General features: G+C 35.8%; 2 protein-coding genes across 4 annotated transcripts in view; both read left to right on the forward strand.

The window, feature by feature from the left end:
- Positions 1 to 17,623, forward strand: part of LOC106054835 (uncharacterized) — an 83,402-nt gene extending 65,779 nt beyond the window's left edge. For 2 of the 3 annotated variants that reach the window (XM_056004521.1, XM_056004519.1), the window contains exons 4-5: positions 4,372 to 4,433; positions 17,394 to 17,623. In XM_056004521.1, coding sequence (XP_055860496.1) covers positions 4,372 to 4,427 — 56 coding nt within the window. In that variant the 3' untranslated portion in view covers positions 4,428 to 4,433; positions 17,394 to 17,623. Of the gene's footprint in view, positions 1 to 4,371; positions 4,464 to 17,393 lie in introns of all 3 variants that reach the window. The other variant, XM_056004520.1, reaches the window with a different exon arrangement.
- Positions 17,624 to 24,784: 7,161 nt separating this feature from the next.
- Positions 24,785 to 26,724, forward strand: part of LOC106054830 (glycerol-3-phosphate dehydrogenase [NAD(+)], cytoplasmic-like) — a 28,067-nt gene continuing 26,127 nt past the window's right edge. Inside the window, exon 1 of the mRNA XM_013210892.2 lies at positions 24,785 to 24,954. Coding sequence (XP_013066346.1) covers positions 24,911 to 24,954 — 44 coding nt within the window. The 5' untranslated portion in view covers positions 24,785 to 24,910. The remainder of the gene's footprint in view (positions 24,955 to 26,724) is intronic.

Genomic DNA, 26,724 nt, shown 5'->3' on the forward strand with positions numbered 1-26,724 from the left:
TTGTGACTGGGAAAAATGGAGGAGTATGGTTACGCAAACTGTCACATCACCCTTATGACGAAACGAAAGTCGAGGGACAGATGAGATGATATATATACAGTCATATAATACCGTATCAGATCATCATGGGAATATTTTACATTGTAACTGTAAATCTACTTGAATTATTAATTTACAAATGATTCTTCGGATCGATAGTAAGCTGAAAACATACATTTCAGCTTCTGTTAGTTTAATTTTTCTCTGCATATAATATATAATATAGACTCCTCTATTTCTCTTTAGGTAATGATAGTCTTTAAAAAATGTTTTGTTTTTTTTTTGTTAAACAAATATCAATTTTATTTTAATTCAATTTATCTATCAAATTGTTCCATGATGTACGCATCAGCTTATCTGTCAATTTGATTTTTCTATCAGTTGAACTTGTATAATTTAGGATAAGTGTAAAAAAATTGTGAGTTCTGAGTTTCTATCCACTGTCCTGGAATGAGAAACGAGATGTTTCATATGATTGAAATTCATACGATCTTAGCATCATACTTTGATAAGGAAATCTCGACGAGTAGTCTAAGGACTGTTAGTCTAACCACCGTTAGTCTGAGGACTGTTAGTCTAAGAACTGATAGTCTATATCACAATAGTCTAAAGACCGTTAGTCTAAGGACTGTTAGTCTAAGAACTGATAGTCTATATCACAATAGTCTAAAGACCGTTAGTCTAAGGACTGTTAGTCTAAGAACTGATAGTCTATATCACAATAGTCTAAAGACCGTTAGTCTAAGGACTGTTAGTCTAAGGATACTTAGTCTAAAGACCGTTAGTCTAAGGACACTTAGTCTAAAGACTGTTAGTCTAAAGACCGTTAGTCTAAAGACTGTTAGTCTAAGAACTGATAGTCTATATCACAATAGTCTAAAGACCGTTAGTCTAAGGACTGTTAGTCTAAGGACACTTAGTCTAAAGACCGTTAGTCTAAGGACACTTAGTCTAAAGACCGTTAGTCTAAAGACCGTTAGTCTAAGGACAGTTAGTCTAAGGACTGTTAGTCTAAGAACTGATAGTCTATATCACAATAGTCTAAAGACCGTTAGTCTAAGGACACTTAGTCTAAAGACCGTTAGTCTAAGGACTGTTAGTCTAAGGACACTTAGTCTAAAGACCGTTAGTCTAAGGACACTTAGTCTAAAGACCGTTAGTCTAAAGACCGTTAGTCTAAGGACAGTTAGTCTAAAGACCGTTAGTCTAAGGACAGTTAGTCTAAAGGCAGTTAGTCTAAGGACAGTTAGTCTAAAGACTGTTAGTCTAAGGACAGTTAGTCTAAAGACAGTAAGTCTAAGGACAGTTAGTCTAAAGACCCTTAGTCTAAGGACAGTTAGTCTAAAGACCGTTAGTCTAAGGACAGTTAGTCTAAAGACAGTTAGTCTAAAGACCGTTAGTCTAAAGACCGTTAGTCTAAGGACACTTAGTCTAAAGACCGTTAGTCTAAGGACAGTTAGTCTAAAGACAGTTAGTCTAAGGACAGTTAGTCTAAAGACTGTTAGTCTAAGGATGTTAGTCCCAAGCAGTTTCCTTTTCATCTTCATTATACATTTTTTTAAGAAAAAAAAAATAAGCCAAATATATTTTAAAAAAACAACAGCAAAATATAAAAAAATCCTTTAAAAAAAACAAAAACATAGCGTATCTAGATAGGAGAGCTTTGCACTTATAACAATATCTCTCTTTAATGTAGAAGCTTTTTCCCTTATTCGATATCAAACAAAACAATTAATTACCAATAATTAATTGACTAATTGTTTAATTTTTTAAATTGTTTTGTTGGATACAATTAATAATTGTTTCAAGTTTCAACTTGATAGGGAATGGGAAGAAATAACGTGTTCTGCATACAATTATCTAAGAGTACAAAACCTTAAATATTTATCGATATCTGTTTGTTCTGGAGGATTTATCTCCCTTTGTTTGTATGAAACCAAATAATTAATTACTTGTAATTGGTAATTCCCTAATTAGGGAATTTTTTTAAAAACTGATTCATGTATTATCTATGCCAATGAATAATTGTACAAGGTTTTAATTTGATCGGAGAGTGGGTTTGGGAGAAATAACGTGGAAAACCTTTTGACCAGACAGACAGACAGACAGAGTGAGTTGATGTAAGCTTTTTACCAGACAGACAGAGTGAGTTGATGTAAGCTTTTTACCAAACAGACAGAGTGAGTTGATATAAGCTTTAAAAAAAAAGCTTAATTCCTAATGCAGGGTTAGAGAACACGGCGAAACTAGTTCAGAGACTGTGTAATTAAACACTGCCATCAACAAGTAGACCCTAGTGTCCAGTGAGAACATGTTGGCAATATCGTTCGCATTCTCGTTAACACTGTTCCAGTCAAGGCTGACCACTGGATGACCACCTATTTGGCGCTTCTGTGGTGATATTATGAAGAGAAATGACTTTGCATTGTTCGGACCATAGAGTCATCTCTATCCTGTCCAGCCATGCACACCGTAATACGGACACTAACGACTCTTGGTGACCATTAGGACAAAACAACGATGGTGTCCAGTTGGATTAGTAGCTTGATCACGTCTGGCGTCTGATGTGGAGTTTCTTAGAGAGGAGGAGTTGAAGGCTTCAGACTAAGACGTAATCACGTCAATGTCTTGATCAAGAGAACACATTTTTTTAATTTCTTAGGAACCCAACTTCTCTTATTTTGACAAATGTTATATCAACTCACTGTCAGTTTGTCTGTCAGTTTGTCTGGTAAAAGATTTTTCACACGTTATTTCTTTCATACCCATTCTTGGATCAAGATGAAACTTCGCACAAATATTCTTTAACACAGACAAGACATGAATCACTAAAAAAAGTAATCAATTAGACCAATAATTACTGGTAATGCATTATTTGGTTTAATAGCATCAAAGGAAACTAATACTTCAGTATTCACAAATATGGCTAAATTTGAAAGTCCCCTTAAATAATTGTTAACGCTATTTCTCCCTCACGCATTCTCCTATCAAGTTAATACTTTAAACAGTTATTTATTATACCTAACAAAACATGAATCAACAAGGAAAATACTCAATAAGTCAATTAATTATTGGTAATTACTTATTTAGTTTGATATCGAATAAAGAAAATAGCTTGTATATTATTGGAAGATATAGTTTTAATAGCAGATTTCTTCACCCTTCAGATAAACTTGTTTTGTTTTTTTAAAGGGATTTAAAACAAATATTTTGCTTGCTAATCCATTCTCGCTTGGAACCCCTCTTATGTTTAGCGTACCTTCTGTCGTACTGCTATCTTTCTGCTATGTGATGTAACGAAGCGATTCTAATACACAGTCAACAACTGAAATTTGAACAAACAAACAAAACGGAGCGAAGAAGAAATGTCAAGGACGAGTGCTCTCGTGTTTAATGCTCAATTCTATCTATTACATTATTTCTTGTTCACAATGATCTAATTAATTATATTTTTAAAAATGTATCCTTTTGTTTGGTTTGGTTTCGTTATTCGAAAAATATTCTGAATATGTCTTTCCTAAATAGTAAAAAGAATTCTTTTTTTAAAAGCAAAAGTATACAAGGGAATGAACCGCTAAGTAGTGCCATTTATCTAAAAAGTACGGGTTTTATCTCCCTTTCTACTATATAAAACAAATTCAATTAATTAGTACTACTAAACGATTAAATAATTGGTTAATTTTAGGACTGATACGTGTATAGGAATAATTATGCAAAATTTCAACTTGTTCCGAGAATGGTAAGTGGGAGAAAAAAAAAACGTGTCGAAACGTAATAAGGGACTAAATCCATATATATATAGAGAGTGCTTTTTTGTGACGGTAGGCACCGGTACTACGTATCGGTACCTTTTTTAGTGTGGGAAAAAAAGTATTACTTTTCTTGTATTTTAATGTTTATTATTAATTTATTTGTAGTTACAAGTTAGGCGATCCTTAACTGAGTGCCGGCACCTATTTTTTTTACCAAAAAAAGCACTATATGTATATATGTGTGTGTCTATATGTAAATACACAAAAGTCTATATAATTTTAGCTAGGAAGAAAAAGAATTGAAGAATATTACCGCAGAACGGTGGGGGGTGGTTACAGGAGCGTTCGTCAATTACTGCATTACTGATGGCAGCCATCGGTGTACTTGCGCGGTCAACGAAAACCGTATGAAAATATTTGAAGGTTTAGCGAAAGGATTTTCGAATTGCGTAAAAGGCAAATCCTTGATTCAACCGTAAGATTTGGACAGTCCCATGCTATTATGTTTGTAATCCTGTAAGAGACCATGTTTTGTGATTGTCCTATTTAAAATAAAATTCACTTCATTTTGTTTTTACAGATGCTGAAAAATGGAAGAGGCAACCTCACAAAGGCTTTCATGGGACTAGAGGATAAGTGGAGGTGAGGTCGAGGTTTAAGCACAAAACAAATGTAAAAAATTTCTATTTCCCTTTGTTTTTTCCTGTAGTTATATCAATTACTAATTAGTACTTATTTCGCTTTTTTATCTAAAGGTTTTATTTTCCGTTGTTATTTCACGTTGTTGGGGATTCGCAGTGGCTGGGGGGTAAAGCGCTTGACTTCCGAACCGGGGTCCTGTGTTCGATTCCTAGTGAAGACTGGGATTTTAAATTTCGGGATCTTTGGGCGCCTCTGACAATAGTGCTGGCCCAATGACACCTTCGTTAACCGTGGGCCGCAGAAACAAATAACCCTTACATCATCTGCCCTATTGATCGCAAGGTCTGAAAGGTGTACTTAATTATTTTTTTTTAATTTCCCGTTGTTATTTCAAGTTGTTGTAATTTCAAGTTGTCTTTTTATATTTCTAGTTGCTATTTTACCTATCCATTTCAAGTTGTTATTTTAACTACCATTTCAAGTTGTTATTTTAACTACTCATTTCAAGTTGTTATTTTAACTACTCATTTCAAGTAGATATCCATTTTGTTATTTCAAGTTATCTCAAATGTCTTATTCGTTGTGACAAACAAGTTTAAAACAAAATTAGGGGCCTGTCTAGTCTACTTTGAGAAGTTTCAATAACCGGCCATTCTCTTCTCTACATTCAAGTCTTTTCCTTTCAACTGAACTTTGAACTACACCACTGTTTTGAAATACATGTTATTTGATCTCTCTCATCCAGGATTATCATAATGATCACAGAAGTCAGCTGTTTGTTTTTATTTTGATTGGTAGAATTCAGTTCACATTCATTTTGTATCTCACGTCTCATGATTCAGAAATAAAATACGATAAGATAGGAATAGGCAACAAAGCGATATGTAGAAATGCGTGCGAAGAGGATGTAACGGTCCTGAAGGAACAACATTTTAAAAACAATGAAAATGGGGAGATTGAGAGAATTTTTATACTAATAAACAAAATTAACAATGAAGTTTACTTAAAGGTCACTTCTGCCAACTAAAATATTAATTTTACATGACACATGAAAGTTATGTCAGATTTTGTAACATGAATTTGATAAATGAAAGTTGTCGTGGAGTGTTGCAAATGTTGTATGGAATTTGTATGAAGTCTTTTCGGTTTCTACGTCGTGTGGGTGACATACTTGAGCTCCATGTAAACTATCACATCACAACTTGTATGGGATCTTGTTTATTCACAACTCTAACGAGATGACAAAAGAAGTTGACAAATATCCATTCTTTTCTCTTACAAATTCTGTCAACGACAAGATTCTCCTTTGAGTTCCTTCGGGGTCACTATGTGAGTGCTATAAGGATGTGGATTTCTGTAACGAAATGTTACACCAACAGAGGCCGCCTACTTGTTTGAAACAGGTTTTTTGCATTCTAGAATGTCTTGTCTATTGTTTGTGGTTGTCTTTTTCCGTCAGAGTTGAAAACTACTTCCGGCTCCAGCCTCTTACCTAGTTAAATAAATGCAAGTCTTACATAATGTTTTATTATTAGTTCAGAAATGTTCCAGCCTGTGTGTGTGTTTGAAGGTGTGCGTTTCTGTGTGTTTATGTGTGGGATGATTTCCAATGTTTTTTTTTATATTGTTTTTAGCGGCCCCCGAAAGGGGAAAAGACTCTATTACTTTTGTGTGAAATGTCTGTCCGTCTGTCCGTCCGTCCCATTTAGATCTCGTAAACTAGAAAAGATAGTGAAAATCCGACATCACAATATTTTAGACCATTCAAAGTTCTGATGCAACGGCTACTTTTTTTTCTGAAAGCGAAAAATCTAATTTTTCGAATCCTGATGAAGACTGGGATTTTCAACTTCGGAATCCTTGGGCGCCTCTGAGTCCACCCAGCTCTAACGGGTACCTGACATTAGTTAGGGAAACGTAAAGGCGGTTGGTCGTTGTGCTGGCTACATGACACCCTCGTTAACCATAGGCCACAAAAACAGATGCACTTTACATCATCTGCCCTATAGACCACAAGGTCTGAAAGGGGAATTAGTTAGGCCAGGTTCACATCTAACTTTGCATTCACTTGCACCTATCCTTTGATCTGCTGGACCGTTGGGGCACTACACAAGATCTGTCAACCTTCTTTCTCCATTCTTATCTCTCATGTGTCTTTGATATAATTTCATTCGGATGTTCTTTCTAAAAATATTGAAGCCTGCCTGGGTGGACCACTTCAGGGGCCGATTTTGAGTTTGTGTTTCCACACAAACTGTCTTTGTAACCTTGTTGTTTTGTTGTTGTTGTTTTGTTTTTGTTTTGTCAGTGATACTAATAAACTTCATCAGCCAAGAATTTCGACTTCAGTTTAAACTTTTTCAACCAAGAGTATTGACTTCACTTTAAACTTTTTCAACCAAGAGTATTGACTTCACTTTAAACTTTTTCAACCAAGAGTTTGGACTTCACTTTAAACTTTTTCAACCAAGAGTATGGACTTCACTTTAAATTTTTTCAACCAAGTCTTTTAACGTGATTCAAAACGTGCTTCAAATTACAGAGTAACAAACACACACACACAAGTGCTCACTTTTATACAGTCTTCTACTTTGTTCTCATTATTATGTTGGAGGGTTCAGATGACTACACCAATATCTGAGATAAAGTGAGCAGTGGTTTCCAGATCAGGTAGCACTCCATACAGATTTTCTTCTATCTGAGTGTCTTGGTCAGGCCTCTTGATGGAGAATGCAGTTTTGAAGACATGGTCGGCATTCTCTGATGACACTCCACAAGTGCTAATTTCGCTAGCCCAAATTTTTAGTTTCTGGAACATATGTTGTCTCATTCTGTTGTGTCCGGTTCCAAAGTGAAACATTAGACGTTGGTCGTGTTGGGATAGCTTATGTTGGTATCATTGTGATACACTGGCGGATCCAGAACTTTGGAGAGGGGGGTGACGATTTTTTTCCAAACCCTAACCCTAACGCCCAGTAAACCCTAACCCTATGCATAAACTTACGTACAGCATATATATATATATATATATATATATATATATATATATATATATGTATATATATATATATATATATATATATATATATATATATATATATATATATATATATATATATTCGATATATGAGAATAAAATAAAACTGTTTCTCAATGTTCGGCGAAAAAAAAAAAACAGAACAATAAAGAGTCATGTTGAGGCCTTCTCTTGCAAACTTGGGGCCTGGGAGAGGGCTTTAAGCTTCCTCAGTGGGGTTCGGGGCGAAGCCCCGACACCCATATGCGTTTTCTTGCATTTTTCACTGCAGAAACGCATTCTCCTGACATCTACAGCTCATTATTTATCAGTACGGTTCGGGGTGAAGCCCCGACGCAAAAAGCGTTTTCTTGCATTTTTCATGGCTCAAACGCATTCTCCTGACATCTACAGCTCATTACTTATTAGTGGGGTTCGGGGCGAAGCCCCGACTACAAAAGCGTTGTCTTGCATTCTTCAATGCATAAACGCATTCTCCTGACATCTACAGCTTATTATTCATCAGTGAGGTTCGGGGCGAAGCCTCGACGCTAAAAGCGTTTTCTGGCATTCTTCACTGCAGTAACGCATTCTCCTGACCTACAGCTCATTATTCATTCTATTATAAAGGACCTTTTGAATAATGTGGAAAAATATTCTAATATGAATTTATAGTCCTTTAATACATTGCAAATACAACCGATTTGTTCTTTGACAAGATATTTAGATTAAGGCTTTAAGGATCGCCGCCGAAAAAAAAAATAAAAAAATATTTGATTAATAATATTCAATAAAGTTCAATCATAAATTGTGAGTTATTGTCCTAAATTTATCTAACTAGAAAAATATGAGATAGAGTCAAGGTTGGAAAAAGTCGACTAGGAAAAGATTATCTGGCTTTTGAACTCATCTCAACCGTGACTGTTATATTGAAAAATTTTGTTTGAATTATAACTTTTCCAAAGCAAAGTCTTTCTTAAAATAGTTATGATAAATTCATGTGAAATTACACAAACTCTCTCTGGAAAGGGGAATGGCGGTAAAATGAAAACGATTAATCCTCGCTCCTTTTTATAATTTCTGCTAATAAATGCATTTTGCATTAAAGAATAGGGGTTGGGCGACTCGATATAAGAATTTACTTTATAGCATATATAAATTATATTAGTGACAGATTTTTTAAATTTGGTAATTTCTTACTATAATACAAAAAGAAAAAGTATTGGTTTGTCCGATGGGGGGAAGGTGATTGCATGTATCGCACTTCCACCTGTTTATATTATATAGATATTCGACTAATTTGGTTCACATACTATGATTTCTCCATAAAAGTAAAACCGCCCCCCCCCCACACACAAAGGGTTTAGATGGGAAGGGCAGTAGAGGTATTCTCTCCTCCCCTTCCAATCGGCCAACAGGTGAACGACATAATATAAAGACCGGTTAAAATACCAATAACAAGTTTTAATCATATAGATATTTAATTGATTCTGTTAGCAATATGTGATTTCTACGAATATATAGGACCCCCCCCCACTCGAAAGTTTATGGTGGGGGTGGGGGACGAATTGATGCCATCGCCCCCTCCCGACCCTACCAAATCGGTCAAAATACTACCAAGGGGGGGGGGAGAAAAAATCTAAAAATAGGTTGAAATATAAATAATTAGTATATATTATTAACATAAGTAATAAAGTCGTATACAAATTCGAGGGGGGGGGGAGATCGCCCCTACCGCCCCCCCCCCCTGGATCCGCCAGTGTTGTGATATAATAACATAACATTCAAAAATGATCTTTATACACACACGTATTGGAGGGGGAAACTGTGTGGCTATAAGGTATAAATAGTCTAAAATGCCTAATAAGAGATTGGACCATAGCGCTCCAAGCATTATCTTGTCTTTTTTTTATTACAGACGTTACTTCTAAATGGGCTATATAAAAGTATTTTGTTTTAAATAAGAGAAGAAATTAAATTTAGTCTGTTTTAGTATGAGGATGTAAAGGAGTTGCAGATTTTAGTGTAGTCTACTGCTAAACAAAATTAGGAAAAATAAAGAAATAATGTACAATCAAATTTTTTGAAATAAACTTACTGTGCAGTTACCAAAGCGTTATTTTGTACGCACAGAAAACTAATAGACATAGTGCATGCTGCCCCTTTGAGACGAGGGCTCGAAGGTCGAACAACTTGAAAAAGTACAAAACTCAAAAGTGACTTCATAGTGCCACTTATGTAAGGCTTGTCTAACAAAACTGGTGAATGCTAAGAAATATCTAGCTTCTAATCAGCTTGGCTGATCTCAGTGCTAGCCATGACAAAGAATAAAAGGTTTAGACTAAATTACCAGGTTCATCTGACAAAGCGCTTATTACTAACCTTCTGACTAGCATGTCAGTTTGTATACCTAAGATGCAAGACACTGAAAATTAAATTGCGAAATTCCATCTCAGAAAAAAATAGAAATAACACCATAGCGGTGACCTAACGGTGACCCTTGAAGAGTTCTTGTCATAAACGAGAATTATGTTTCAGCAAATTAGGATCAGGAGGACATAACTCTCTCAAGGTTCAAGCTGTAGTATTCCAAAATGATATTTATCCTACAACGCTATACTATTTGAAAAGGTTATAAAGAGAATTCAACACTTTTGTTCCAATCTGTGTGTGTTTTGCACAAAACATCTCTCAAAATGGCCGGCTAATGCCCTTCCCCCAACACCTCTAAAAAAAAAAGAGAAATTATCATTAGCAGCTCTAGCGCTTTAGGACAGTTTCTGCTTCGGCCGGACACTTTCCGAATCAGCCGATTTCGGAATTTGGTCGTTGTATTATTAATTGCACTGTAAAAGCAATATATTACCTACCACTCCATTTATTTTGATTATTATTTTGTTTTAGGGCGGGGGCAGTCTTACTAAAAGTTTGAGAGACGCTGGTCTAGGCTTACACGTGGTCCATCTATTTGATGAAAAGTAAACATACATCTAGCCGCTTTAAATGAAATTCAATCAATGTATATCTCTCAGTGCATCTGGGTTCACAGGTTGTTTTTTTTTAAATCTGAAAGGTCCTTACCACACAAGATATGTTGGCCGTCTTTCTCCATTCCTCCCTGTTTTTTTTTTTTTTTTTTTTTTTGCCTTGGATAGAACCTCTTTCGATGGCAGGCCCGTCCATTCTTTTATTTTGTCTTCCCATCGCTTTCTCTCTCTGCCTCTTCTTCTTTTTCCTGGTACTATTCCTTGAAGGAAGGTCTTTGCGAGCCAAGTGTTAAATACCTCGAAGCTATGGTCTCAGATGAAGGAATTAAACCTGAACAACTGGCCAGAGTTGCACAGTTGGCAGCAGCACAATTGTAAACAATATGGAGAGACAAAGGCATAACCCTCGACACTAAAAATCAGACATGCGCTCCCTGGTCAGATATTCTAAAATACTTTCAATACTAATTTAAAGAAACAACAAATGTGAGAATGTCTTAATGTCAGCAACAATATCAATTCCATTCAAGTAAACAAGAAAACACAATACTTAAAAAAAAAGCCTATACTTAGTGTAATTGTATACATTATTTTGGATATTCATTTTAGCATTGTCACAACGATATGATCCTATCACTTACTTGGACCAGTTGGGGATAATGGGGTGGGGGTTGGCGGAAGAAAAAAAAGTTATCTGGATCTGGATGAATTTTATCGTTATCGGTTTTAAAGCATTTACATAAAAAAGGGGAACGACCTGAATTCGAACTCATGGATCACGCCTCCTCAGTCAAGTGCACTTTCTTTCCCTTGTTTGAGATACCAAACAAAATAATTAATTACCAATAGTTATTTTTTTTTAATCTTGTTTTGTCAGGTAAAAGAAATAATTGTGCAAAAGATCGGGTGTCGGAGAAATAAAGTGGACACAATTTTTACCAGACAGAGTGTGTTGATATAAGCTTTGCAAAAAAGAAAGAGTCCTTTTCTTTTCTTTTTTTCCTAGAGTATTAATAGAATAATTCTAGTTCATGTGGGTGTATTTAGAACATTTACGACATAGATCTAGGACAAATTTGAACTTTTAACAACATAGATCTACTAAGGAACTTTTAAAAGCACAGATTTGCTTAAAACTTTTAACGTCATTGATCTACTTAAAAATTTTAACGACATAGATTTACTTACAACTTTTAAGGGCATAAATCTTCTTTAAACTTTTAACGAGATAGATTTATTTAGAAGTTTTATCGACACATACCTACTTAAAACATTTAATAGCATAGATCTACTCTAAACTTTTAACGACATAGATGTACTTTAAACTTTTAACGACATAGATGTACTTTAAACTTTTAACGACATAGATCTACATAAAACTCTTTGCTTTCTATTCATCTCACCTAGATCTATATTTGATATTTTGGGTTTTCGGCACATCGGCACAGTTTAGGCCATGTCGTGCCCCATAGATCTTTATGTTGTTTTGTTGGAACAACACAAGTTTTGTGTAACCCTGTTCTTGCCACCCACATCAAGACTGACAGCCAACTTGTCATGACTGCTGCCTTACCTTTGTCTATTTCTCTTGCATTTCTCTCGTTTCTGTTTTCCCTTTTTCTTTCTTTCTTTATGTAAGAACTAGACCTACACAGTTGTTGATATTTGTGGAAGAACTAGACCTACACAGTTCTTGATATTTGTGGAAGAACTAGACATACACAGTTGTTATTTGTGGAAGAACTAGACCTACATTAGATGTTGAGATTTGTGGAAGAACTAGACCTACGCAGATGTTGATATTTGTGGAAGAACTAGACCTATACCTTTGTTGATATTTGTGGAAGAACTAGACCTACGCAGATGTTGATATTTGTGGAAGAACTAGACCTATACCTTTGTTGATATTTGTGGAAGAACTAGACCTACAAAGTTGTTGATATTTGTGGAAGAACTAGACCTACAGCGATGATGGTATTTGTGTTTCTGCTTCACAGTAATCAGATACAGATCATTGAGTTTTGTGGGGGTGTTTAAATTGAAGATCACGTGACCTTCCATTCTTTCACCGTCTCGTCCTGTCCAAGTTATTCTATTCTACAGCATGTTCATCATTAACCAGTCTAGACTCTCAATGTTCGACTTTCAAACGTCGTGTCTTCCACAGTTGTATCAATAGGCCTGCACATTCTCTTCTATTGACCCAGTCATTTAGTCAAAATAAATCACATTGTAACCTTAGACTTAATAGTTTTCAATCTCAAATTAATTTCTATTTTCATCGACCTATAAACAAGTCATTTAGATGAAAGAAAACACGAAAACAATCATTCACATTTATAGTTTATCCTTGACTAATTCAATCTAGAGCACAGTTTTTTGGACGGAAATTAAAAAAAAAAGACATGAACCAATGACTATGTGTGATTTATAAACTTGACTTATCCGAATCAATGGGATATTTTAAGAATTTCAGGGCATCTCACATTGTGGGTATCTTTTGTTCTGTCCGTACAAAACTTAGGCTATGAGTTTTTATAAGGAAAATGCTACTAATTTTTTAATGGGCTTTTTTTGTTTTGTTTTGCATACTTCATGTAGGCAATGCTAAGAATAGGCCTGACTCTAGATAATATATCACGGCCATGAGGGTTATTTAGCATATGCCTAGATAGTCGGTGGGGATGCTACTGAACAGACCGTTTGGGATGGCAGTAAGGTCCGTGTTACATTTAATATACCGGTACAATAAGAGGCTTTACTGAGATAAGGGACTGTTTTAACAATTACTTTCCCGAACTCTGTATGACGCTCTATGTGTGAGCCAGGTTGCGTTGGTAATGCCAGGGCCAATTTTGATACCCAGTCCTCCCTTGGATTCTGCCCCTTCAGCTAATCTCTTAAAAATAATTGACTAAAAAATTTGGAATATTATCTGAACTTAAGTATGTAGAAACGAAACAGACCTATGGCTAAAATGTTCGTAATTAGGTTTCACAGTTCAACAATGTATCAAGATCGGCAGAAGTTGGTCACGTCACGTAATGTATGCGTAAAGGTTTGAAAAATAAACTGTTCGTTTGTTACTGGTGTATATCGGAGAGCGTAGATCAATTGCGCAGTAAGGCGTAGTTGACAATTGTTTAAAATTTAGTTAAAATTAAAACATTAGAAAGTTTCCATGCGTGCTAAAAATAGCTTAGATGGTTCGAGCAAGGGTAACACCGTAGTTTGGGGGAGAGTAGATAATTAGAAGTATTGACTGCTTAGGGTCCTCAGTAAATGTATAGAAATTAAATTGTATTGTTAATTTACAAAGTGTTTTCAGTATTATAGTGATTCCAAGTTCTAGAATACATAGAATGAGTAAATCCAGCATTTCGATGGTGTTTGAATGATAAGACATTGATCTAAAAGATGATTGAATAAAGTTTATTTTACAACAATGTCTCGACCACACTACCCCATCGTTGCGGTAGTAAATTGCCACCACGTGATGATGTGGAAGCTAGTGCTCGTCTGGTAGTCAAAAGCAAAAAGTGTTAAGTAGATCTATGTTGTAAAAAAGTTCATATGTCATTAAAAGTGCTTAGTTATTTAGTATATCTATGTCGTAAGAATGTTTTTTGCAAACATCTTTAGCAAGCGTTAGCGCCATGCTTTAAATATTTGGCTATCTGGCTAAAATTTAAATATAAACCAGTAAAATAAAACAGCAATGAGATTTTTAAAAAATTAATTAGAAGAGGGGGCGTGGGGAGGAGCGACAGTAAACTATATTTATGGTTCCTCTAGTCCGTCAGTTGAAATACACACCAACTCATACACATATACGCTTTCACACACACACACACTTTTAACTAGCACTTCCATGGTCACGTGATCCTGGTCAATGTCGTCTGCTTTGATCATTTCAAATTCCAGATGTCTGCTCGTTTTTATTAATCAAGACACTTTATCGTGAGCGAAATCCTAGATTAGCCGAGACTATGAATTCACTTAAAGTTCGCCATGGTAACGATACAGTTATTTATTATCTATATGGCCGACACATTGAATAATGTGATCAGCCTTTCAAGATAGAGACACTGTTTGTAAGGATAAGTAGCTGGCGATCCTTTGTAGACCTCAATATGGCTGATTTTACTTATTCCTTTAATCTAAGGCCCCTTAGAACGATTGGTCTCGGTAAGACCCATTCTATCGCCTCGATTTCTCTACTCCGTGAATTTACCTTTTCCACGTTTGTTTGTTATTTGATGCTGTACGATCGCTTTGCTAGTTAATTATCTACTTTTTATCTCCAGAAGTAGGCCTACATTTTTTAAGTAGCAAAAGTTAGTTCGTTAATTGGAACAGCATACATTTTTCACGACCAAATAAAAGGTTGTTGTTTATTTTTCCTCACCATTTAGTCTAACGAATATCAGACTATAGATCTTGGCTGTCTCAATGGCAAACTGTACCAAATAATCTAAAGTAATGCATAAGAACAAGCACACGCACAATAATTAATTTAAAAAAAAAACAGCTGAGAAATTAATAACAAGCTACTGGCACTTGCAGGACGTCCTCGTTGGTTATTTTGTCTTGTCACCTTATTTTGAAGATCCTCCTAGGACATCGTACTGGGAGATATCAAGCACTGCTATCAGCAGTAGACGCCTAGGCTGGCATAGACCTGTACACAGAATGCCACAGGGTCGACTTTCACAAGATACATTGTATGCTGATCTAATAGGGGGAAGGGGAGCCGATGGTGTACACCCAGAAATAGGGGGAAAATGCTGACGTTGCTACATTACACATGCCTAGCCTGTGATCAAGGATTCGCGTCTGTAGTTTATATATAGAAGTTGCAAATAGAAAAGATCGTCTCTCGAGACTTAAAATGTCACGGACTAGATTTATTCATTTTTTTTCAGACATTTCCATCTTTGGCGTAGACGATGTAAAGGTCATCTGTTTCTGTGGCCCAGGTACCATTAGAGCTGGGTAGATTTAGATGCGCCCAAAAGATCCAGACATTAAAAATGCCAGCCTTCACGTGGATTCGAACCCACTCAGCCACAACGACTCCCGAGTAGATTTAGTACAATCGCGAAATTTAGAAGGGCTCAACCAAAGAGAAAAATATAGTTTGCATATAGATCTCCAGGCCAAAACTTGTATAAACAGTCTTGTAATCATGGCATAGAGTTTACCTCCTTGTAATATTCAAGAGTAGACTGTAGACTGGTAGTGATTTAGTGCGGAGAAATTGTTTTTATAATGGGAAGGAATCATAAAAATTGAACGCAAGAAAAAACAAAAACACACAATGAATATAAAGACAAAACATTTCAAATGAATAGTATGCCAACATTCGGTGGACTAAAGGCTCTTGCACTGGAGGGAAATGTTTTGATAACAGAAGAAGTACCCAAAAAAAGGCTTTAGGTTTATCAAAAGTTGTGCTATATAAAGAAACGAATTAATTACTGCCGATTGAAAAACAAATTCACCTGTTGACATTTCTGTGGGTCCATTAGGAGACTGTAGATACAGTGAAATATGAGTTAGAATGACACGAAGGCTGGGTGGGCCATGATTATAATCTTCTGACATTTACACAAAAGGAGGCTATTGACACCTGACTTCAGATTGACTTTCAAGGGAGATAAATTTTGATGACATATCATTAGATAGTACTTCCTCCTAAAAGTAACTGAAAGGGTAGTTTTGTGTGAACATAAATGTTTTGATTTACATTACATTCTGAAAGCAATCCCTTCCCTCCCCCCCCCCCCCCAAAAAAAAAGAAACATTTTATTGCTTCTAGAATGTACACCGTATTTCGAAACATCCGGTTATAAGAAGTATGTAGATAAATGTGTTTTCAAATGTGCAGATAGAAGTATTCCAGATCATGAACAAGGAATGACACCATAAGATCACTTTGAACTATCCATAGATACTCCTTCAGAAGATCACGTTCAATGTCACAAGAGACAAAAAGACGTAATAGCGTCTTACTTTTTTTTGTCCTTGGTATCCTTCAGCTAGTTAATGGGTTTTTTTCTACTCTTGCTTTTTGTTGTACTAGAAGGCAAGGTTTTTGTTGAACTACAAACTTCAAGTCCTGTTTTTAATTGTATAGCAATCCTTGGTTTTTGTTTCTGCAAGTTTTTTTTTTTTTGTTCTAATGCAACTATTGGTTTTTATTCTACCGCAAGTCTTGGTTTTTGTTCTACTGCAAGTCTTGGTTTTTGTTCTACAGCAAAATTTTGCTTTATGTTCTAATGCAAAATCGTGTTCTTTTGTTCTACTGCAGGTCTTTGTCTTGGTTCTGCTACTAATCTTGGGTTTTTTTTTCTACTGCAAGTCTTGATTTTTGTTCTACTGCAGGTCTTTGTCTTTGTTTTGCTACAAATCTTGCTTTGTGTGTCACTGCAAATCTTATTATTCTAGTCTTGGTTTTTCTACTACTACAAGTCAAGGTCTTTATTTTCCTGGTGTTGCCTATATAATGGTGCAAGACATTTCTTCTAGCCAGCTTTATTGCTGCTGAGCTGTGAGCTCTTTTGCAGACTGTGCCAAGGAAAAAAAGTGTGCTGTTTTCTTCAGTTGTTCAGCACTGCCGTACAGGGTGTTGGTTATGTTGGGCTGTAGTGGAAGTAGGGTCTGCCTAAGGTGGATTAGGGAGGGGCATTCAAAGAGGATATGGTTTAAGGTTTCATAAGGGTGGGCGCAGTGTCTGCAAAGGGGGAGTTGTGTGGAGTTTATTTTGTTCAGATGGTAATTTAATAAAGGTGTGTGTCATGTTCTTAGTTGGAAAAAATCTAGCATGTCAACATTCATCAAATGACTCTAAGTAAAGAATCAAAACAAAGTTGCTGTTTTTTTTTTTTGTTAGAAGAAATAATAAAGTTTCGACTACTTCTATTCTAACAATACTTTTTTTGGTCTTTTTTGCAGCAATGCGTCAAGACGTTTTAGCAAGAGGCAATGCGAGGCAATGTAAGGCAATGAGAAATTGTATTGCTTCATGAGAGAAACAGCAATTACAAACACGTGATTCATTACGAGCTCATCATTGGATTGATTGTAGAGTTTAGTTTCGTTCACATTCAAATTTAAAAAAAAAATGAAATTATTTTTAAAATACAGGGCAAAAAGGTCCAAATATATAGGTCATGTCTATGTTATTCAAATTTGTGTGACTTTTTGTTTGTTTGTTTTTAATGCAGTCATTTGAGTTGGATTTGATTTCTTTGAAATAAAAGAAAGTGACTGGTGTAAATTTTGGATTTTCACGATACACGAAACAATGTCAAGGACGCTAATTTAAAATTCATTGTTGCCAAATAACTAAATAAACAAGGTTACAAATACAGTTTGTGTGGAAAGACAAACTCAAAATCGGCCCCCGAAGTGGTCCACCCAGGCAGGAAAAAGGGCAGGTTTCAATATTTTCAGAAGAACATCGGTATTAAATTCTATCAGAAGTGGTCCACCCAGGCAGGTAAAAAGGAAGGTTTCAATATTTTCAGAAAGAATATCATAATAAAATACTTTTAAAGGCAAATGACAGAGAAGAATGGAGAAAAAAGTTGACAGATCCTGTGTGGTGCCTCATAGGTCCAGCAGACCAAGGGATAGGTGAAAGTGAATGTGAAGTTAGATGTGAACCTGGCCTAACTGATGTCTTATAATGAGTATCTAATTGATCTAATTGTTTTGTAAAGGGTCAATCTTATTCAAAGCCTCAGTAAAAAAAAAAAAAAAAAAAAAGATTTCGTAAAAAAAAAATTCCTTTAGTTTTGTGTTCCAGGAGTATATGTGTGAGCGCTGCAGTTCACACGATAATATGAAAAAACTACTTATTAATTGTTGTTTTAAATTATATCCAAATTATTTGCATAATAAATAATTTTTTTTTCTCTTTAAAAAAAAATTAAAATTTTTTTATAAATGTAGTATTTAGTATGACAGAACTTACATAACTTAGCAATACGATTCTAAAAAATAATATTTTTTATCGAAAATCTAAAACCATTTGCATAAATGTGTTACAAAAATGGTATATGAATATGCCCCTTAATAAAAAGCCTCCGACGTTTGTTTGACGTAGTAATTAGTTGTAAAAATGGTTGAAAAAACTGTTGAAAAAACTGCTTGCATAATTGATTTTCAAAATTAGATTTTTAGCTTTCAGAAAAGAAAAAAGTAGCAGTTGCATCAGAACTTTGATTGATCTAAAATATCATGATGTCCGAATTTCAATTTCTCTTCTAGTTTCTGAGATCTAAACGAGACGGACGGACAGACAGGCCACACAAAACTAATAGCGTCTTTTCCTCTATCGGGGGCCGCTAAAAATGAGAAATAAACATAAGAGCTTAGAAAATTTGATTCTGCAGTGAAAAGTGCGAACAAAATATTTAAAAAACCGCAGCTTATCAAGACTTCCTTTACCTTGAACACCGGATACACCAAATAGCTAGCCATTAATAATTATATAAACTCAGACAATTGGAGCCAAAGAAAAAGTAGAAATATTATTTTAAAACGTTCAAATTTTAAAAAAAAAAATGACATAAATGTAATTAGTTATTATTCATTATTTTTTTAACCATATTAATTTTGGAAAGTATTTAACAACATTCATAAATTACACCATTCATATTTTTAGTTGGATAGCTTGAATCAGTCGAAAAGAAACTTGACCAGAACTAAACAATAGCTATTGTCAAGAATAAACATAAATCTTTATTGTCAAGAGAGTTATGTTCGTGGATTAGAAAGACACATCAATCATTGTAACACGATCACCGCTGTATGATGACATCTTTCAAGAAACAAAAAACAATAAAATAAATGGAAAACCTTAATCTTTTCATTGAAACGAAACAAAATTACAAATATTTGAAGCAAAATAAAAATCAAATCACTCCGCTGAAACGAAACTTGAGATCAGGGATTGCAATTCCATCGCGTCTGACTCGCTGTTGTGTTGAAATAAAGACACCCGCAAAGACAACTAGAGAATATTGCTGCGTGCACGTAGCTAGCTTATGTTTACACTAAGATGAATAATCTTTATATCAAATGTGACACTCACCTCACCTATCCCTGTTGGACCGTCGGGGCACCACACAAGATTAGTCGACAGTCCTTTTCCATTCCTCCCCCGTCCATTCCTTTATGTTGTCTTTCCATCGTTTTCTCTGCCTCTTTTTTTTTTCCTGGTACTGTTCCCTGAAGGAAGGTCGTTGCGAGCCCCAATAACGTAGTAATGTGACCATATAATTTTAGTTTTAATGTGACAATAGTAGGGGTGCACCTGATAGTAGCTCCGGCTCAGTCCGAATATTCTGCCATTTTTCACAATCCGGCCATATTCGGCTCCGGAAGAATATCACTGCAGGATAGTTGTTCGAATAGTAAAAAGCACACCTTGTATCTATTTAATATGTATATAGTGGACCTCGTTCCATTAATGTCTGTTATAGAATGTATTAACGTTTATATTTAAAAATAGAATAATAAGCCTAAAAATAGGGTATATATGAATAGGCACCAAACATCTTTTATTACGAAGACACACTAGTGTTGCAGTAACAAGACAGCTTTTAAATGTATTGCCTTTACCCAGATAGCATTGAATCAACAGTTTATAATATTTGTGCATGCTAATTATATTGTATTAAACGTATTCATATCATTCAGAGTACAGTGCATTTGTAAAGAGAAAAACTTTCCACTATCAAAGCAAGATAGGAAACTGAATGGCATTAAAATACATAGAGGCTACACCAAAAGTTTTATCTCCCCTCTTTCTATATACAACAAAATTAATTGATGAGCACTAATTGATTAATTAGTTCGTTAAATTTCTGAATGGTTTATGTGGTGTCATCCACAATAATTGTGCAAAGTTTCAACTTGATTCGAGAATCAAAAATAGGAGAAAAAAAAAGTGGAACTGAATTCACCCAGACAGACAGACAGATGGAGTGATTGAATATAAGCTCTACATTTGTGAAGTAAGAAGATGAATTAAACAATTAATAAAACAAGAAAACAATATTTAAAGAAAAACAAAGCTTGTATTAAGCGTAGTTGTATCAATTAGTATGGATCAGTGATGCGCTATGATCCTATCACTTGTCTGACCAAGTTAACAATGAAAGTTGGGGAAAGAATGAGGCGAGAAAGAATGAGGCGAGAAAGAATGAGGCGACAAAAATGTTGCAAAATTTCAGCTTGATCTAAGATTGGGTGTGGGCGAAATAACGTGTACAAACTTTTTACAAACAGACGAAATGACAGAGAGTTGATATTAGCTTTGCAATAAGATATTTTCTCTTTAAATTCTTGCTATCCAGGACATAGAATATACATTACACAATAAAAAGCTTTTGTTTTTGTGATCGGTAATGGAAGTCGAGCGCTCAATAAATGCACCAGCAGTTCCCACGGCCATCTTCTCGGTGGTCAGCAAGCAAGATGTTAAACAATAATTTAAAAAAAATAAGTACATTTATGACAAAAAAAAATAGTGCGGAACCATCCACACGCATTTGAATTTCTTGCAGAATATAAACATCGATATAGAATACTACATTTTATTACTGGATTATAGATGAAAGGCAATAAAAAGGAAACAAACATATCCAGTGTCAAGTCGATTGGACGTAGCCGACCTGGGCCGCCGCTACCTATTGTGCAATGTGTGCATTGCAGGCAGACTGCTAAAGTTAAGGGGCGGCCAAATCATTAGTCTTTTTTATTTTTGAAATTTTGTTTTAATAAAAAATACTTCAGTATTTAAATATTTTATATTAGTTCTAATTATTCCAGTATCCTTTAATAACTTTTAAAAAAAAAATGATATTCGTGCATAAAAAGTTATTTTGGAAATTTATCAAAGAAATAAAAATAGGGCGGAGCGGCAGGGCGGAATTTTCCATAGGTGCCAACTCATTTCTTGAATTTTTGTGGGTTTGTAATATTTGTTTTGAATGACACTTAGAGAAGCTGAACAGTCAACAATTTTTTTCTTATTAGAACTACTTACTACATAGATCTAGAACTCAATTGTTTAGTCGAATTGCCCGCCCTGTAAGTAGATCTAGTAATTCAAAAGCCAATGTTTTCACTTTTTTAATGGCTGTTACTTAGGTAAGTGTATTGTTATAACAGTTATATTAAGTGTTTTGTTCCCAAGAGAAGTTTGTTCAAGTTATTTAAAGTTTATTTATTTAAAATATAATACGCCTACATCGGTTCAGCTTTATTAACTGTTTGGAGCTACAAGCCAACTACCGACCAACAACAATGTATTGGAGGGGGAGGGCAACTTGTTAATCCATGTCAGAATATTATTAAAGTTACATAATTATCCTTTTTTTTTATTAAAATATCTTAAGTTAGAGACGTCGTTTCATTTTCTAATAAGACCTTGACAAGCGTAGACCATTTTCTCGAGAGGTGTTTGCAACGATATGGGTCAAATCTTTTTGAAGAAAACATTGCAAAACGTTTCGCTTAGTGTAATTCATCCGGATTTTTTTTTGTCTCAGAATGGACCCGGGCATGCTACCCTGCCTCATAGTGGCGCCCGGGTGGAAACGATCGTAGGAGGAAACGATTAGGCTAAAGGGTAGCAAAACAAAACTCCCGTGGGGGTGCGAGAGCATCCTCATTGCACTGTGCGGAGTTGTAAAAAAGCTCCCACAACCTTGTCACAATTTAGGCGCTGTTCCTCTAGTAGCCGTTACATAATAAATGGCGTGTCCCGCACGGTTAGCCTGGTAGAGAAAAGGAAAATGGCGGGGGTCTTACTGTACGCGGCCTCTTGCCACGAGTCTGACCCACCCGCCAGACAGAACAGTGTAAACTGTTCTCATTCAGGCCGGTGAGAGGGAGCTCTTGTTCATTTTTGCTGGCCTAGAGTTCCAAGAGCCGAAGGCTCAATTCTACCTGACAGTTTCAAGAAGAAGAAGAAAAAGAAGTCTCAGAATGGTCGAATCTATTCCGACCATAGCACTTTATTATAGTTTCGACTTTTGTGTGGAAAAAAATGGTCCGCCTGGCAGGGGCCCACAATTTACATTTAGCATATCTCTATCAGTCAAGGCTCTGTCACGGGCTTTTACAGATGTAGGACTCAAAGGGGTAACATGTTTAGTGCATTGTACAATTGGCGTAACTTTAATTAGCCCACTGGCCCTTACGTCATTTGAGTTGCTTCCTATGCATGTTGTATAATAAATGTTGATATAATGGTCTAATTAATCGTAATAGTTGTTATTGTTTTAAATTGGGCCCGCAATTTGTAAGGCCGGCCCTGTGTATATATATATATATATATATATATATATATATATATATATATATATATATATATATATATATATATATATATATAACTTTGACTCTTGCCCGTTGTTTTCAAAACGGTGGGCACCTCAATAGTTGTAGACTTTGTACTAATGGTGCAGAAGTGCGGTGACCATCATTATAGACTACTGCTTCAGCCAAAGTATGAACTGATGTCTTGTTGCTTGGAGTAATTTTCTTCAAAAGTAATCAAAAGTATACAAATTATGCTTCGTAAGCATGTTAAAGGATATACGTCTAACCTAGCAACTATTTCTAGAACTAAAAGAACTGAAGGAGGAAGTTAGAAGGTTGATGTACTAGAAAACTTAATGCTGGCTGGTCTAGACTGTAGGAAACAGGAGCTGTCCAATTACTACAAAACATGGAGTGTAAATAAGCTCTCGCTTGACACAGGAGATGTTAAATTCTATGTAGCATAGACACTAGAACATACAGAGGCGTAAAACAACAACAACATGCGCATGAAAGAGTTCATGACAAATAAGGGCCCATTGATAAAATTGTTTATTACTTTAAAAAGACGCACAGGTATCGAATGTCCTGACACTATTACTTGAAAGAAACCGTTATTAAATTGAGTGTCCTGGTCCTACTTGTCTGCTGCATACATTGAATGGTCTTTGTGTAAATAACTAGGATATGCTTCCATTTTGTTTTGTCACATTCAAAATCTAGTTTCATCCACACAAAAAAAGGGGATGGGGCGCACTCTCATATTTCTGACATATTGTCCAGGGGTACCTAGCTACGCCACTGAAAACATAGTAGTTCTACATTAACCGTTTCTCTAACATGTAGTTGAGGATCACTTATCATTTCTGACTCTGTTGATAATATCAACTTCAAGTAGAGTCGGTGAACTCATCGACGGCTGGTATTGGGAAACTTGTGAACACAAGAACGAGGTTAATGTCAAGGACGTTGAACAATGTACAACATGGTCTAGACTCCATACAAAAAAAAAGGACAGACTAAAGAAAATATCAGCCAATCGCAAATCAACGGTTGAACTACAATGCCTGTAAATATATATATATGACTCAGTCTGCCTCGAAAGATAATGAAGAACCACTGGTTTAGGTTTCTTTTTGAGTCCGGGCAGAATCTGATGTGACTAATAAAAAAACTGAATCGAGATTCGTACCAGCACGCACAGTCTGTCACCATGCTATCCAATCTTGTGCGACTTTCTCCCACATACTTTCTTTGTTGCCTGTGGTTCTCATGTCAGACATGCAGACATCTCTTTAGGTTAGTCTTGGGCGTCCCTTGGGTCTGACTGCCTATGCAAGCTCAGCATATAGGATGCCCTTAGGAATTCTTCCTATGTCCTATCCAATGTAGTCTTATGGCAAAAAATCATAGATACTGTGCGTACTGGCCAATTTCAAAACGTCCTCATTGGAGACACGATCCCTCCAGGAGGTGGACATAATGCGCCACAGGCAGATCAAATGAAAACTATTTAATCTATTCATGCATGTTGACCAGCTCTCAGTACCATTAAGATACAGATGGTTGCCTGGTCGTGCGGTTTGCGCGCTGGACTGTCCTTTGGGATTTATCGATGGTCCCGTGTTTAAACCCTGCCCGCTCCCATCCCCCGTCGTCCTGCGGGAGGTTTGGACTAGGAAGTAAACTATCTTCAACTCTGAAGGAACATCCGAAACATGTAAAACAAACATTTTAGACTAGCATTTTGGTTGCCATGGCCAGTTTGGCATTTTCCCAGACACACTTAGATAGTTATGCCATTGCTGCAGAAGCCTTCCAATTCTTTGTGTCATTTCAATACCTCTAACGTATCTATAAACGTGTTAAACAGAAGACAACACAGACTAAAGAACCAAGTCTCAGCATGACTAAAGACATGAAGCTCGTCAACACCAAATCTTTCACACTATTTTTATTTGCGTCGCTCTATGTTCACACATGTTTAGTTTGGTGCGACATCCTACAAGATGTAGCCGTTATCCCGAGAGAAAACAAATTTGTTGAAATAGTTATAATCTAGATGTAGAATCTATATTTTGTTTTGAGAATTAGATCAAAACTAAGTAACAAGCAAATACTACGATACTATTATGGTGGAGCGAAACCGTGTAGCGCTTATCGGATCAGGCTGTTGGTAAGTAAATCATGAGATAGATCTAGATCTAAACCTCTAGATCTAGATCTAGACTATTACTATACGGTACGGTATACCAGTTCTAGACCTTTAATCTGAGAATCAGAAGATTAGATAGAATTTATCTCTAGATCTAATGCATAAATCTTGATCTAGATCTAAATTTAGAACTAGATCGATCAGGCCTCATGCCTAGTTATGCTAGTAATAGTGTCTAGAATCTTAATCTAGATCTATTTTATTTTTAGTCTAGCCACCGGGCGTTGGACGCAGGCGGCCAATGTTTTTTTTTTTGGAGGGGGTTGGCGGCGTCCTAAAAGTAATAACTGTAATTCAAAGAGTATATGTATGTATATGTGGTCTCGATAATAAACAAAGGAAATTTAAATTTATTTATTGTGTTGTTATAATATAGGCTGTACATCGAATCACCATCTTCACTAAATAAAAAATTGTTACAGCAGCCGCCTAAATTATTTTTTTTTATCAACTATGAAAAAAATTAAAGATTATTTTGCCACTAAAAAGCAAATTATGGTGCTCTGTCCACGAGACCGTCTGCAGTTCTCAGAGGCAGTGGCGTAGCTAGAGTATATGATGCCTGGTGCGGTACCTCATCTTGATGCCCCCCCCCCCCCAAAAAAAAACAACAACTAACTAATTAATAACATTGCAAAACCTGTTCAAAATAATATGTATTCATATATCAAATATTGTTAATTTAAAAAAATTACTTTTACATAAACATTCTACAAATGAATTTTACGCGCTTTCTTGCTGGCAAAAGTATCAATAATTTTATCGAAATCCATTTTTTCCACCACCTCTTATTCAAAGGACAAAATGGCCAAATTAGTGAGTCGTTAATTTGTCATCGTTGATCGCAAGTAATTCTTGATCAGTTTAAGTTTGGAAAAACGTCTCTCGCATGTAGCGACGCTTACCGCAATAGTCAAAAATATGCGAATCATGATGAGATATTCGGGACTGAATCATCTAGCTGATTTGTTTTTATAAATTTCAAGAGCTCAACAGGTCCTTGTTTTGGAAGTTCGGAGGCTTCTGATGAAACTGTGACAAACCGTTGAAGCCTCTTTCGCTCCAGAAGAAATTTGTTTTTATCAATGTCGCTAGGAGTACTATCGAGATTGATTTCGACCTGAGGATTTAATAGCTGGGAAGGCGACAAAAATTCATATCTATCTGCTACATTATGAAGTTGCTCGAATCGGGTGATTATTTCTTGAACAATCCTGTCCAAGGTAGAATAAATTTCCCTTCGTAGCTCTTCTTTGTGTGTAAGTACAGAGTAGTCACTTTTCTCACCAGGCATCTTTTTCTTATGGCCCATACGTTTTTGAGTTTCTGTACTGATTCTCAGATATGAGCACACGCTTTCGGCAAAGGTAATGCTGGCTTCAGCGATGTCCTCTCGATTGCTACTTAAAAATGTCTCTGATGTTTTTAGTTTGAGTGAGCAGTCTCGAATAGACAATCCTTGTTTTTGAAGGTAGAATTGCGCATCATTAATTTCAGTTAATACAGGAGCTCAAAATCCAAGATAGGTGACAAAATTAAAAGACTGAACAGCAACCAATAATCCACCTGCTTCAGATCTAGTCGATGAATTTTCATCTCTGCTAGTTAATGTCTCCAGAGTTTGAGCAGGCAATGAATAGTGACTTCTAGAATACGTTTTTGGACACCGTAGTTTTGACCTTTCATGGCCGCAGCATTATCATAGCCTTGACCCCTGCAGTCCATTATGTC

Source organism: Biomphalaria glabrata, chromosome 11 (genome assembly GCF_947242115.1).
Source record: "Biomphalaria glabrata chromosome 11, xgBioGlab47.1, whole genome shotgun sequence".
NCBI classification, from domain to species: domain Eukaryota; kingdom Metazoa; phylum Mollusca; class Gastropoda; family Planorbidae; genus Biomphalaria; species Biomphalaria glabrata.